Source organism: Gallinula chloropus (assembly GCF_964237585.1).
Source record: "Gallinula chloropus genome assembly, chromosome: 20".
Taxonomy (NCBI): domain Eukaryota; kingdom Metazoa; phylum Chordata; class Aves; order Gruiformes; family Rallidae; genus Gallinula; species Gallinula chloropus.
The window spans coordinates 5,594,401-5,608,822 of record NC_140105.1 but is presented as its reverse complement, the minus strand read 5'-3'; the positions used below and the strand labels follow the sequence as shown (position 1 = coordinate 5,608,822).

General features: G+C 49.7%; 2 protein-coding genes across 2 annotated transcripts; both read right to left on the bottom strand.

Annotated features, from left to right (window-relative positions):
• Nucleotides 1-3,918: 3,918 nt before the first annotated feature.
• Nucleotides 3,919-8,982, bottom strand: CDK3 (cyclin dependent kinase 3). Its single transcript, XM_084273525.1, has 7 exons — nt 8,788-8,982; nt 7,774-7,851; nt 7,318-7,438; nt 6,611-6,781; nt 6,125-6,226; nt 5,177-5,380; nt 3,919-4,816 (listed from the first exon to the last, which is right to left on the bottom strand). Exons 1-7 carry the CDS (start codon nt 8,913-8,915, stop codon nt 4,694-4,696), a joined length of 927 nt encoding a protein of 308 aa, XP_084129651.1. The 5' UTR covers nt 8,916-8,982; the 3' UTR covers nt 3,919-4,693.
• Nucleotides 8,983-11,484: 2,502 nt separating this feature from the next.
• TEN1 (TEN1 subunit of CST complex) lies at nt 11,485-13,457 on the bottom strand. The gene is made up of 3 exons (XM_084273685.1): nt 13,356-13,457; nt 13,075-13,232; nt 11,485-11,760 (listed from the first exon to the last, which is right to left on the bottom strand). The coding sequence occupies exons 1-3, from the start codon at nt 13,439-13,441 to the stop codon at nt 11,624-11,626; spliced, it is 381 nt and encodes a 126-aa protein (XP_084129811.1). The 5' UTR covers nt 13,442-13,457; the 3' UTR covers nt 11,485-11,623.
• Between the last annotated feature and the right edge of the window lie 965 nt (nt 13,458-14,422).

The window sequence follows — 14,422 nt, the reverse complement described above, 5'->3', positions numbered from 1 at the left end:
TGTGCACTGAACTGTCACAGTTTAGATTCACAATTAAATACTCCAGCACCCCAGTCACATTCCTTGAACTACCCCGGCCACCTTGAAAGGAGCTCAGTCCTGTTCCGTGAGAGCACCACAGGCTCCAATGAAAGAGGATTTTCTTCAAGCAGTACACACATATTCTTTGGATTGCCAGTGATAAATTCACTGTCTGCAAAACATTATTAAATACTAAAGGTTTTAACTACTAACACATTAAAAGATGTACAGTAACTCTATAGAGATTTCTCAGTCTCCCAGGGGAGGCACTTGGTGTGAGGAAGCATTCACATCTTACCCAAAGGCATCCCAATGGGTGGGAAGAGAGGCTCAACCTGTCAGCTGGATCCAGGGATCAGGGTGAGGCACAAGGGTATCTTCCCTGACAAACACATCTCAGATTTGGGGCTATTTTTATGTCATTTCTTATCTTTAAGGTGGAGCTTGAGGGACTCTAGTCACCCATACCTTTACTGGGATTGGTGTAAAATTCTCTCACCTCATGTTCAAAAGTACAGATCAACAAAACTGATGGGGGTGGGTTTTGGTACTAAGATGACATTATAGTTCACCAAAAGGACAGCATGTTGTGGGCCAGGGACAGCAGGGATGCAACTTATCAGTTCCATCTTAACCCTCAAGTTCCATGTTATTGCAGTTTGGCTGCGATGTCTCCACATAGCTGTCTCAGGGTCAATACATCAAGCTCCCCTGACATTATTAACCTTACTATGAAGGAGGATGTTTAGGAACTTCATGGCTGAGTGGGTGCCTGGCATCTCAGCTGCTTATCACCCTGGAATGTTCTGTAAATGCCTAGCCTTTTGAAATAGGCTTTAACTTTTAAGTTACCGTTACCCCCCAGTCATCATCCCACACCCTCATCTCACAGCACTGAACTGCCTAAATTCCTTTCTGCGTGTTGATTCCATATTGATAAAGATTCTGTTCTGTTTGTCTTCAGAACTGAGAGCCAACAGGACATTGTTGCTCCCTAGTCATTTGGACACCTCTAAAAGAGGGACTTGGTTGTGAAAGGGTGCAGTTCCAGGTCGTGTTTGACGCAGTCTAAGTGCAGGCAGCTTCCCAATGGGTGTGAAAAATTAATTTCTATTGGCATGAGCTGCTCTTTCCCCCCATCTCAAGGGTGGTTCTAGCAGCCACTGCTTGGGAAATCCAACACTCCCCAGAATAATCTGTAAGGGGAGAGGTTTTCTCCCCCATCAGAACACCAGCATAGTCTGTGTCACTACAGAGCCCATGTGGCATTTGAAGTCTGGGCTCTAAGAAGTTCTTCCCACGCTGGCAAGCTGAGCGCAATCCCAGGTTCTGCTGCCTTCCTGCTGGTAGGCAGTGCTCAGCATAACTGTTTGAATCCAGCTATGGAAACACCAAGCTTTCAGTCCAAGGTCTGCCCAGGCTCTGCTTCATGCTCTGCAGGGTCTGTGTTTATTGTCTGGCCTACAGCTGCCTGTGTCTGTGGCCATCTCAGCTGCTGTAAATCAATACAGGGTAAGTCCTTGGTTTACAATGGGGAACACTGTTCCACACATCCCAGAGTGCCCGTTCCCAGCCTGTTTCCTCTTGGAAGAGCACTGCTGGCATATAGGGAACTGTGCATCCTTCTCCTGGCTGGTCTGGACCAGCAGCAAGGGCTGGAGATGGGCTGTGACAGACCAGGGGACACATCAGGGGAGAAATCCTGGCCTCCTGCCAGGGCAATCCCAAAAGCCCTTGGAGCACAGGAGCACAGCCAGGTGAGAATCATTTCCCATTGCAACCAAGGAGCCCTGGACCAGTGTGGTTCTCAGCAGTCCTTGGATCCTAGCTCTTCAAAGCTGCTGGGAGCAGCCTTGCTGTGCTTTGGCTTTGCTCCCCTTGGCTGGTGGAAAGCAGGGAGGATTCCTCAGCAACAGGGCTGTTGTTGCCTGTTCTGCAGCTTGGCTCTTCCCAACAGGTAAGTTTACCATCAGTCTTCCCCTTGGCTGGCCCATGGGGCAGGGTGCTGGGCTCCAGGGCTGCCTTCGATCAGGCTGTTCCCCTTGCAAATGAGTTAAAACCATGCTTGTTTGTAAAGCAGCATGATGTTCACGTGGTGACTCTTTCCTAAAGTGCTGATTAAATCATTTTGGGGAATGCTCTGTAACTAAGGGACTTGGATTCCTGGTAGGTAATTAGGCAGTCAGTCATTTTGGATAAAGTGTTCCCTAACTGTGTGGTGGGAGGTATTTACCTAGGGCTGGGTGAAGGTGTTAAGAGATGCTCGCTGGCTGAACAGACTCCTTTGAATCTCCGCTAAAAAACACCTCTTCTTTACAACCAAGTGGTTCTGAGCTGCAGCAAGCAGCTTGAATCACGTCCTGATGTGTCCATAGAAGGTACCAGGCAGCTGTGGGGCTTTCCCAGCACCCAGCTGTCTGGGGGGGTTGTGAGGAGCCAGTAGTGCTTTTCCTCCCTTCTCAGACACAGGGTGATGGGGCTGCACTGTGGCTTTCCCAGAGTGGTTATTTCGACACAGCTGTTGTTTGTTCCTTTTGCTGGCTGCTGCTGGGTCATAAAGTGTTTGAAATTCATCCTGTTGCTTCATTTTGTCAGGCTAGCTGAGCTGTAGTATTTTTAGTGATATATTTTTTGACTGGATTGAATGTCCTTGTTTTTTGTTTCTTAATGTGAGTGTTTTTAAACAAACCCAACAAACTCTTCTGCAGGCAAATATCTGGTACAGCACGAGTGTTTGTTTACAAGGAGCAAACAACAGAGCACTGTCTGCACAAAATGAGTTTACTTTTAAAACGTATATGCAAAGGCAGGGAAATGATTCTCCTATCAGAATTCATCCATGTCTCACAGAAGTGCCCCTGTGAGCTGGGTGTTATCGTACATGAGATGCTGTAGGAGCACAGCAGGGCCTCAGTTTCCCTGCCACTCACTGCTGTGTGAGCTAACTGTTTGCTCTCCCCTGGTCAATCAGGAAACCATCCCTCCCAAACATGAGCAGGTTGGCTTTTTCCAGGCAGCAAGTCCAACATGACTCTTAACAACAGCTTCAAAACCAAAGCAACCCCACCATCACCCCCAAAAATGCCTAATTTGTGCAAATCTGAGAGATTCCTCCCCCAGGACCTGGTGGCTTCTAAAATGGAGGGGAAGTGCAGCCCAGTGGCAGGGCCCCAAGGGAGGTGAGCAACAGGTCTCAGGGTTTCAATGTTGGGGATCTCTCAGGGGTGTGAGTGCTGCAGCAGGGATGGGCAAAGCCTTTTTGGTGTCAGAAATTAAACAGAAGGACCTGCTGCCTTTTGCTGAGTGGGAGAAGGGATGAATAACGGAGGGAGCCAAAGAGCTTGGCTTGGGAGAGGCAGGTCTTGGCATGAGAGGGGCTTTTTCAGGAGGGGCTGAAACCCTTTTTCAGGGTTTCTCTCCCCCATGGAAATTGTCTGGTTTCTAGTAGGTGGGGAGGGAGATTCGTGCTGCAGCTGTATGGTTTATCTGTTGTGAAACAGCGTTTCAGAGCTGTCAGGTTGGGCAGAGATCAGTTCTGGGATCACCAGAGGGCACATGTGTGCATGAAAAGCAGGAAGGCAAAAGTTTCGCTTCCCAAAGTTAAAAAAAAATCTGTCTTTTGAGTATTTAAATAAATAGACTGTAACTCTGAACTGCTTATGGCAACCTCTGATGGAAAGCAAGCCCAGTTTACAATACCAAGACACTGCTGTGCTGATGAACCATCAGCCCCTCGTTCCACAACAGAATCAAGAACACATCTCTGCACCTGCCAAGGATTTGGGCTGGAAAGGAGACAAGGAAGGGAGAAGAGCTCTGTGGAAAAAAGGACCAAGCAGAGTGTCCTGCGTCACTAGCCCGATGGGCCATGCCAAACAATAAACACTGAGGTTTCTGAACAAATGACAAGCCTTTATTTTTTTTTTTTAATGTACTGAAAGGAAAAAAAAAAAGTCAAAACCACAGCAAAGAAGTGACACTTCTCCAAACATTTGAACAGCAAAAACGTTTCCAAGACTGTAAAGCAAAGGAAGCAGCAGTACATCTGGACTGGTGATGGAAAAGCAGTGCTTCAGCTGTTTCTATTCCCAACTGTACACAACAGGTGTGTTGTGCAAACTGGATCTTGATCCCAGCTAAGGCAGAAATTAAGATACTTGATAGCGCTCTTCAGCTTGTGGAATGACACTCAGCAGAATCTCAGCTCTGTTAAACAGCCCAGATTAAACAATTTGTCTAGTTCTAACAAGCCCCATCTCTGGTAATAGCAGCAAAGCGCTGAGCAGAGAAGCTGCCCTACCAGAAGCAGAGCTCCAGCACGCCCTGGTGTCAGAAACGGCCACCGACGACTGGGGATGCTCCAGTGCTGTACACAGAAATCGCTGTGTGTCTCCTTAGCTCACTAATGCAGGGGTAACCTTCTGAACAATGCACTCACTCTACAATTCAGTGCTTTATGCAGATGAATAACCCCCCCAACCTTTTGCACGTGACCTCTTCAGAACCAAACTCTCCCCAGCAACAGGCTGAGGCTCTAAATGCAAAAATGTTTCTCTCCAGGCTCCTTGGGAGAAGCGAGACCCTGAGTCCCTGACAGCCCTTTGCTAAGTGCCCAAAACCAGATCTGCACTGGTACCCCGAGGTATGAGCGTGCAGGGAGAGCTGTGCCTTCTCATCTGTGGTGTCTCTGCAGCACACAGCGCTCTTCAGGGCTCTGAGGGTTTTTCAAGAAGTACTGGTGACTGAGGGCTGCCTTGGCTGAGATGCGCCTGCTGGGATCGTAAAGGAGCAATTGCTGCCAAGAGAAAACCCAGGAGATTCAGGATTTGCAAAACCAAATGAGCAATTGCACCTGCATGCATTGAGATGCAGGTGTTGGTCCTGCCTTTTGCCCGCTTTGGGGGTAACCCACAGCTGAAAGTTACTGTGGGCATTGCATTAGAAGGGGTTCTTGACCCTTCCTCTCTGCAGTGGTTTCCTAGGGGAACCTACCCTGACAGCCCAGCTTCAGAGCCAGGACTGAGCCATCTCAGTGACTCAGAGAGCAAGATCAGCTAATGCTCTTCCAAGCAGATCAGTCCTGAGTGCCCCTGTTCTTTGCCCAATTTTAAAAGGCACTGTCTGTCCCCAGGCCTTGTTCTGAGCCCTCACTCACCACCAGTAAGTCTCTACCATCTTGATCTAAGTTGGTAAGAATTTCCTTCATGTCCTTCTGTGCCCACCGGGGAAAGTTCCTCTTGTAGTCAGGCAGCTGGGTCACCCCAGGCCAAGTTGCCTCGGTGGGAGTGCCCAGGGTTCGGAAGATCTGGAAGAGCTGATCAATCTCTGAGTCCCCTGGAAACAGTGCCTTCCTGGTCACCTGGGGAAGAAAAGCCAGCTAGTTCCCACCTTTCTACCAGCTGTGTGCCCTATTCTGGCTGCAAGCTACCCTGTGTCCCAGCAGATGCTGGCACAGTGCTGGGCAGTTACAAAGCAGCAATTCTGCCAGGCAGCAATCGAGAAGGTCATGGGTGTCTGCTTGTCTCCAGCTCCTCTGCAGGGGTCCATGCTCCCCTAAAGCTGACCTCTTTCAGTCAAGCCCTTAGTCTCTTTGTTTCCAGTTCTCTAGCTCTTGCAGGCTAACTCCCTCCTCACCTACTCACACAGCCTCTGCTGACCTGCAGCTGGGGATAGCACTGTTACACTGCAGGGATAACAAGAGCTCTTCAATGAGGAGAATAGAGTCCTAGGAGATCCACTCTCTCTATGAGAGTGCTAGTTCTCTGCAGCCCACCATGGGGATAGCTGCAAGACAGTCATCTTCTCCCAGGATGAAACAAGACTGAAGACAACCTCTCCTGCAAGGAGAGCGGCCATATTCCCACAAGACCTGGAATTGCAGCCGGACTACTGAAGCTTCTTTGCCATCTGCCTGAGGGTGGCAGATTTCCTTCTGAGCCCACAGCTAAGGATCAGCTAACCCTCAGGGTGGACTTTCTTTAATACACACTCAATAGGACCACAGTCTCACATATATTCTGCATCCTGTCCCTTCTTCCCTACTTTCCATTGCAGCTGCACCCTTCCCTGCTCATTTAAAGAGATTATTTAAACCCATTCTAACCATTTCTGCAAAGATGCAGCCAATGCTCCAGATATCCACAGCAGTTGCATAGTATTTGCATCCCAGCAGTATTTCAGGAGCTCGGTACCACAGAGTCACCACCTGGTAGGAACAAACAAAGAACCTTTGTCTAGTTTCCCAGCGTGAAACTAGAGGCATGGGCTCCTCTCTTCTCAGCTGTAATGCAATTAACTGTACAAGTCAGAGTGTGCCAAGGCCATGCACAATTAACAGATACTTTAATGAGAGCAAGGTTTGGATTAACAGATTATTCTTCAACAGGACACACTGGATGAAATAAATACACCCCAGGCAGAGAAAGTGGGAACCCAGCTTGCAGGCAGGGTAGGGTAGAAGCAGTCAGTACCCTTCATGGGGACACAAGGTAACCCCTTACTGCAAGGTGAGGTTAAGACCATGTGGGCACAACTGTGCTGCAGCTGTGGATGAGCTGCACTCTCAGGTGGCAGAGAACCTCAACAATACCTCGTGAGTGTACGTGCGCAGGGGAATTCCGAAAGCTCTTGCCAGTCCAAAATCAGCCAGCTTGACTGTTCCTGCTTCATTAATGAGCAAGTTCTGTGGCTTCAAGTCCCTGTGGATGACTCTGTGCGAGTGGCAGAAGTTCACACCCTGCAGTATCTGGAAAAGGTAGTTCTAAGGAGAGAAGAGATTTCAGACAAGGCCAAGATGAAACCACTTTGAAGGCTGGATAGTGTAAACCAACACACTTTGGATCATTTGAAGACCTGAATGGGGGGAAAAAAAAAAAGGACCTTACTATAATGTAACACCAGGCTTGAGGACTACTCTCAGAGGCACATGCAAACTGCTCCCACTCTACATGGGGCCTGACAGACTCCAATCCAAGCCTCAGCAGTCCCTTTCACCCATCCTTTACCCTGTAAAAAGGCAATCAGCAATAGATCCCTCAACTGCCCTTTTACCAGCAGTTTGTTCGCAGCAAGATGGGCTGGAAACAGCTGTGAAAGAAATATACTGAGCAATAGTACCACGAAGTTTTCCCAGCTGAAATGTTTGAGATCTGAGAGGCTGAATGCCTCTAGCCAAGAGTGAATGTCCTCCGGATGCAGTCTGGGTAGAAGGAGCTCAATGCTGGCTCTGCCCAGCAGAAGGCAGCAAGGACACACGCACTTTCTGCCCTGCCTCTTAGCACTCCTTCCATGCCTTACCTTAACCAAGCTTAAAGGAAGCCTTTCGGTTTGGGCTGTGTCCATGTATTGCTTCAGGTCCTGGTTTAGATACTCAAACACCAGATAGAGCTTCTTCTGGCTGTGTATGACATCCAGGAGTCTGCAAAAGAAGTGCAAACACTCCCTTCAGTACCTTTCATCATCTTCTCCAGACTCTTAACATCCCTACTTTGTGAGTCCTTTGGGCAGAGGGAGGCAGATATAAAAGCAGCATTGAGTAGGGGACAGCAGCATCTGGCACCAGCCTGTGTTGCTGGCAGTGCTGTGGGTTCTTGCTGCAAACCAGGGAAGTTCATTTTCCCATTTATTTTGCCCCTTTCTGGGCAGTCAGGACAGGAGTTGAAGGTCCCTCTTGCTGCCTGTACACAGAGCTCCCCGTGGGGATGAGTAAGAGCTCATCAATATGCTGGTGGGGAGGATTCATCCAGATCTTACCTGACTATATTGGGGTGCTTCAGCTCCTTCAGCAGTGAGATTTCTCGGATCGCAGTGCTGGGGACGCCCTCCGTCTCCCTGTGGCAGAGACTGGCTGTATGGCACCCTGTCCCGCACTGGAATCCCACAGCCCATCCTGTGACCCTTCTCCCATTGTACCCCATTGCCTGCATGGGGTGAGGTGTCTCACACCAGGCATCCCGGGTTTGGGATGGAGTTGTGCATGGGGTGGGCACGGGGGAAATGAAGAATGGGGAAGGAGAGGGAGGGGTGACCTAGGCAGTGCAAGCTCTGAGGTAGAGCTTGTTTGGGAGCACCTAGGGGCACATTTGGAGAAGGAATGCTTTAAATGCTCAAGCCTCACTTTTCAGAGGTGAGGGGAGATAGCAGCTGCCTGAGGGGTAAAGAGCTTTTATCTTCACTGTCCTGAAAGGCTGCAGTACCCCCACCATGGCCCCTGGTCCACAGTGATGCCCCTCATTGTAGAGACAGGCCACGGCCTACCCAGGGGAATGGTAATAAGCTTTTATCTGCTCAGTTGCCACCCTGGAGAGATGGAAGTTGGCCTTGTGGGAGGCTGAGCCTCACTGGACCCAGCACTGCACCCCTGAGGGAGAGGCCACCTCAAAATGGTGGCTACTTCCCCCTGCCCCACACCATGGTGCCAGGGCTAGCTAACACTGGGCCAGGCCCTAGCTGCTTGTATGAGCCAATAGAAAGACTGTTATCTCCTATGTCATGCTTTTTTGAGCCTCTTGCACCATTTGAGATGCTGGGCTGGGCTCAGGGGCCCCTTGCCCATTCCCATAGTAGGGCTGGGTCAGCTGACAACTGTGCAGCATCACTGGCCTAGGAGGAGCCATTTGCCTTCCTCAGCACCCACCCTTCCTCGGCACCCTATTGCCACTGTGCTGGGGTGGCGGCTGACCCAGCACCATGGTGGGCCAGGTGGGTGCTGGGCCGGGCCGGGCCGGGCCATGGCAGCCCCCAGGGCCAGGACTTGGTCCCACTCACGAGTCCAAGCGGATCTTCTTAAGGGCCACCAGCTGCCCCGTGCGCTTGCTGCGAGCCTTGTACACCACGCCATAGGTGCCCTCTCCGATCTTCTCCACCTTCTGAAACACCTCCCGGAAAGCATCCATGGTGCTGCCTCAGCCTTGGTGGTGGCAGCGGGGGCAGCTAGTACTGCTTTCTGAGGGGAAAAATAGAAAGGAGGGAAAAAAACCCCACCCGAAACCAAACCAACAACAAAAAACCCCCAAAACCCAAACATGGAGGTGTTTGCTCTCCCCATGCCTCCCCTGAGCTACTCTCTGGGGCCTGGATCCTCCCTTGTTGTCCCCCCAGCACAGGGACTGACCTGGAGCTGGGCAGCAGCAGGCAGACAGGGCCGCCTGAGCACATCGGTGGGCCTGTCTGGAGGCTCTTTGGGCAGAGCTGTGCACTGGCTGCTGGGGACTGGCTGCTTACAACCAAGGTTGTAGGGTGTGTTGGTTAAACCAAAAACTGAGCAAAAATGCATGTTAAGAGGTGCTTTGAGCCGGCAGGAAAGGCTGCACAGGGCCAAGGGAAGCTCTTCAGCTCCATTTGCACAGCGCCTGGCATCAAAGGATGTGGTGCACGACGAGGGTTCCCTGGGACACACTGAGGTCAATCACACAGCAGAAACATCTTTTTACCTTTTTTATAATTTTTTTGTATTTTTTTTTTTTTAAATCTTGCGCAATTGTCCCTTGAACCTCCCCACTGTGGGCTGTGCCAGTTGGTCAGCCTTTGGGAAGGTGTCCTTGGCAGGGGACTAATCATTAACTTGAGAGCTGGTAGAAGAAAAGATTAAAAAAACATTATGTGTCATGGCACGAGGAAAGGTGAAGCCCCAGGGACTGTTTCCTGGAGGGCTGATAGGCTTCGTGTCTCAAGGTGGGCACAGCACCCCACTTGCTACATGGGATCACAGTGCAGATCCCAACTTTTAGTTGAATAAAAAGAACTGATTTAGCCCATAGCTGACCCACCAGCTCAAAATCTTTTAAAAAAATGTAACCTGATTTTGCCAGTGTGAAAGGATCAAAGCATGGTTGCTCTGTGGCTGGAAAGGGATTCACATGGCCACAGCAAAACTGTGTGGGTTCACTGGTGGCTTTCGAAGAAGGTTAAGTTTGCACTCACATTTCCATCTGGCATCATTGCCAAATTTGCTCCCCTTTTCCTGGCTGGCCTGTGTTTGTGGCCTTTTTTATTTTCATAACACTTGTAGGAACCTGGTAGCTTGGATATTCCCAGTCCTGGCCCCTTAGACATTCCCAACTGTCTGGCAACCTTGGCCATTTGGATGAAATTTAAGCAAAGGGAGGAAGGCAGAACAGACAGGAGACAAGGTGTAAATATAAACAGATTGTGACAGACTAAGAATCACTTCTTACAACATCAGGTTAAAATCTTGCCTCCTCAGATCATGTTTGTGGACTTGGCTAAACAGAGAGTATGCTGAGGTAGGGCTTTCCTATCAAGACTGCAGTAAGAAAAAAACCATAGAGTAAATTATGATTGAAGATTATAGCAAGCAATGTAACTACCAAGCCATCTCAGGATCTTGAATCAAGCCTGTTGGTAACAGGGGACTTTGCCACTGTCTGTTGCATTTTGAACTGCTGCTGTGCATTGTACGGCTTCAAGTCCTTATTTTCTGAATGTTTAACCAGGGAATTTGAGCAAAAGGCAGAAAACACTGCAAGAGGCTGAATTCCCCTGCAAAACACAGACCTGGATCCCTCCAGGTCTGGGGATTCTTACAGCACAGGAGTCTTCTCTCTCTTGCACTAACATTTGATTCTCGTATCACGTTAGTGATTTCTTGATGTCTTTTTGTTGATGGTTTAATGCTGCTGGGTGGGTTTGGCACCATGTTGTTAAAACAGAGTGTCTCTGATGTTACTTCATCTCCTCTTCTTGCAACTTTTTCAAAGCCTAGCACTTCCTTACACACCCAGTACTTAGGAAAAGGAGGAAAACTGCATTTCACTAGATTTTCTTACATCATCCGTGGGGTATCTGCAAGGCCTAATGCATCTATCCTAGCAAGAAAGAGGTTTTTAAGCAATAAAGGTCAGGCTGCCTTCTTTTTTCATCCTTCAAAGATTTCAAAGAATCTATCAAACCCTTTAGAGCCTCAAAAAAGTAACTACTTAAGGTGTCCCCAACTTAGTTGTGTCAAAGAAGAAAGTCAAGTGGTGGTTCTCAGGGCAATGCATGGTTTATAGCTGAAGCAAATCTCTCCCTGAACACCAGCTCCTGAAAACCTGAAGCAGTGGATGCTCCTCAAAATAGCAATTCTTTGTTCTTCTTGTTTCTTTGTTGGTGAGTCCAGGTACGTGAGTGTTTTGCCAGGAATGCTCCTGTGTGGCAGCTGAGTCCCACAGCCACACAGGACTAATGAACTTTGTGCTAATGTCCTCTACCTCCAATCTGCCCCCAGCACATCACCCGCTGTGCTCTGGCACTGCATGTGGGTGTGAGCTGTTCAACTCAAGAATCAGAGACTTTTTCTGACATCTCCAAGTCTTGCCTTAGAAAAGGACCCCTATAACTCAAGCACTTCCTTTCCTTAACCAACCTTTTTGACAACAACCAACCTGCTTCCCAGAGCCATTTTCAGTGATGCCACTTGACATGAATGGACAACCCACTGACACATGCTGACTCACAGCCTGCAAGTGTCTCTTTGCTTTAGTGACTTATTTACCACAGCAAAAAGCAACAGGTTGCAAAACCACCTGCTGAGTTTACTTTTAACATGTTTGTTGCAAATGGCAGCATGAGGAGCAGCCTGGGGCTGGTCTCAGAGCTGCTGTCAGGATGTGCTGTTTCCTATCCGCTCCTGCCTCTCATTGAAGTATTTCCTCTGCTCCTGTATGGCTTGTTCCAGCAAGGGCACATTCATCCCTTCCACACAGGTCAATATTCGTGCCTTTATCACCGGACCTTCACCTAGGGATACAAAACAGGAAGTTTTTGTAGAAAGAAAAACAGACAGCAGCTCAGAGTCAAACAAAGAGGTTCCCTCAGGCAGCATATGGCTCCAGCTAGCCAAATAACCATAGCCTGAGACCTTGCAGGAGACCAGACTGGCTGTGTGCCTCCACCAGCGTGAGCAGCAGGCCCTTGAGCAGGTTAATTTGGTGACACACCTTCCCTCTGCCCTGTCGGCTGCAACATACTGGTGAGTGACACTGTGCCCTCCTTGCACTGGGGAACACTGAGCCCAGGACATATTGGTGCCAGTGCCTGTCATGCTGCATCTGTCTACTTCGTGGCAGGATGAAGTTTGTTTTTTCTGTGTTTTAAAATAATCTGGATGAGTGTAAGATCATTTCTGAATGCCTCTGTGCAGACAAGAAGAGGACAGAACAAAGCTGGGCTTAGAAGAGGCTCAGTGCTGACTGTAACCAACAGTTCATTGCACGCATTCAAATGGTAACAGAGCTGCACAAAAGAGACTAAACCTTGGTGACAACAGCCACCACCTCAGCCTGCTCCCCTTCCACACCTGCAAAACAGGGCTAATTCAACCCTAAGATGAAAATAACACACCTTCCCAAAGGAAATCTGCCGCAGCGGCTTAGCAGGTTACTCACCAGATGCCACACGCAGTGTGGCTTTCCACGTGCCACCAAGGATTTCAGTGGCATGAAGGTGAATGTTTGTTATCAGGTGTGGCCAAAACACTTGAGATTTGCTTCACAACCCCCATGGCCCAGCCCAGATCAAGTCCCCACGCAAAGCACCTGCGTGCAGCTGGAGGAACGCTCAGGGCACCCTAGGGAAGGACAACAGGGTGCCCCGCGTGACAGAGCCTGCCTGCATTCCTCACACCCTGTGTCTGAGGGCAGGGATATAATTAAAGCCTTTCAAGGATGGCAAAGACCAACCCAGCCAGCTCGCAATGAGGTATTGCTGCAATCAGCCACATTTGGAGTGAAGATGATGTGGGACCTGGCAATGATGCTGCTTTAGCACAGGTTTCCTGAGCAAACACGTGCTACCAAGGTGCTTCTTGATTCTGTGTGAGAGCGTCAGATTGTCACCAAGGTAAGGGTGGCTCTTCTCAAGGTCAGTAGGGACAGACAGGCTGCTCCTAGGCTGAATCACATGAGGTGAGCTTGCCTTGGCCAACCCTAGCCTCAGTGACAGTGCGTAATGCTAACCTCGGTGTCCGTGTGTCTCACTGTGCACCCAGGGAGCCACAAAGGAGCTGATGGACCATGAACAGCAGCAAAGGGCGCCGGTTCCTCAAGCATTTACCTTCCCTGTGTTCAGCCTCTCCCAGGACCACGTAGCAAGATCCCAGCTGGGCTTGGAATGGCTCCACAAACTTGGTATCCACACGGACCCAGTACTGAGCTGAGCTGTCCTGAGCAGTGAGAATGGCTTCAGACTGGACCAAGTCATAAGAACATAACCTGGGAAAGATTGATTTGTGAAGCTTGATGGTGCAGAAACTCAACAATTACAAACAGAGGGAGTGGGGGTCAGCCAGTGAAGGAAAGGCCTGGCCTGTAAGGAGACTGGGGTACCCTTCTCACCTGCCAAATGTCCTCAGTGCTTCTCCCTCTGGGACTGAGCTGTTGATCTCCCATGGGAAGTAGTAGACACCAGCACCTGGCAGCATCTCACACAAACACCACTGGGCCTGCAGCAAAGCAAAACATCTCAGTTCATGTCACCCCGGTATCCGACCAAGATATTAGATGACATTGCCCCAGAAATCCTTCCTTGCCCAGAGGCCCCCATCCAGGGGGCTGCAGGAGCTTCATAGCTTCCCTGCTAATTCCTGTTTGTAGCTCAGTGCATCTGTCAAGCCCCAGGCACCCTGACATAAAGTGGGGCGATCTTCCCCCTGGCAAACCAACGTGAACAGAAACCAGGCAGCCCACCAGATCCTCCTGGTTTCTCTCAGGCTTAGGAAGGACTGAGAATGGACAAGGAAGTGGAAAAGTTGGTGACTGAGGAAAGGCAGTGATTGGGAGAGTATGAGGGACTGAGATGCAGGAAGAGACCCAGCTGCTGGGGTCATGCTACAACACTTCAAGTATGATCCTAAGTCTGTTCTCATGCTGCAGGATAAGAAATTCCAGCAGTGTCTGATCCTATAGCTGGCGAATAATTTCTAGGTACAAGCCAGACTGGTTTTGTCAGTAGACTGGTAGCATTTGGAAGACAGTGATGAGTGAGATTGATCTACTCCAAGACGACTCAGGCAGGATGTCCTGGGAGCTTCAGCAGTGGAACAAGGCTGGCATAAGCAGGCCAGACACAACACAAAGCAGGCAGCAAAGCCAGAATGCAACACAGCTTTGGTGAGATTGTAACTCTGCCAGTGCTGTAGCCAGGCTGTTGGGATCATTTTCCCTCCCATCTCCCTTGCGGGGTGTCTGTGTTCAGCAGATTTCCACGCTGCAGTTACTGCTTTTCTCTCTGTTTTCCTGCCCTGCTTGGGGGCACCTTGGGAGCTGCACAGTGGCCCTGGCAGAGACTCCTGCAAATCAGACAAGTGGGGTCACCCCAACGGATTGCAGGACCCCCAATACTGATTATGCAGCAGTGGGGACACAGTGAGCTGCAACCCCACGTCCACAACGCTTGTGCCCCT

Coding starts and splice junctions, on each gene's coding strand:
- CDK3 (XM_084273525.1), bottom strand. CDS start 8,915: ATGGATGCTTTCCGGGAGGTGTTTCAGAAGGTGGAGAAGATCGGAGAG. Junction 6,782..7,317: donor TTCCTTTAAGCTTGGTTAAG/GTAAGGCATGGA, acceptor TTCTCTCCTTAG/AACTACCTTTTCCAGATACT. Junction 6,227..6,610: donor TGCGCACGTACACTCACGAG/GTATTGTTGAGG, acceptor TGTTCCTACCAG/GTGGTGACTCTGTGGTACCG.
- TEN1 (XM_084273685.1), bottom strand. CDS start 13,441: ATGCTGCCAGGTGCTGGTGTCTACTACTTCCCATGGGAGATCAACAGC. Junction 13,233..13,355: donor GCACTGAGGACATTTGGCAG/GTGAGAAGGGTA, acceptor AATCTTTCCCAG/GTTATGTTCTTATGACTTGG. Junction 11,761..13,074: donor AGAGGCTGAACACAGGGAAG/GTAAATGCTTGA, acceptor TTGTATCCCTAG/GTGAAGGTCCGGTGATAAAG.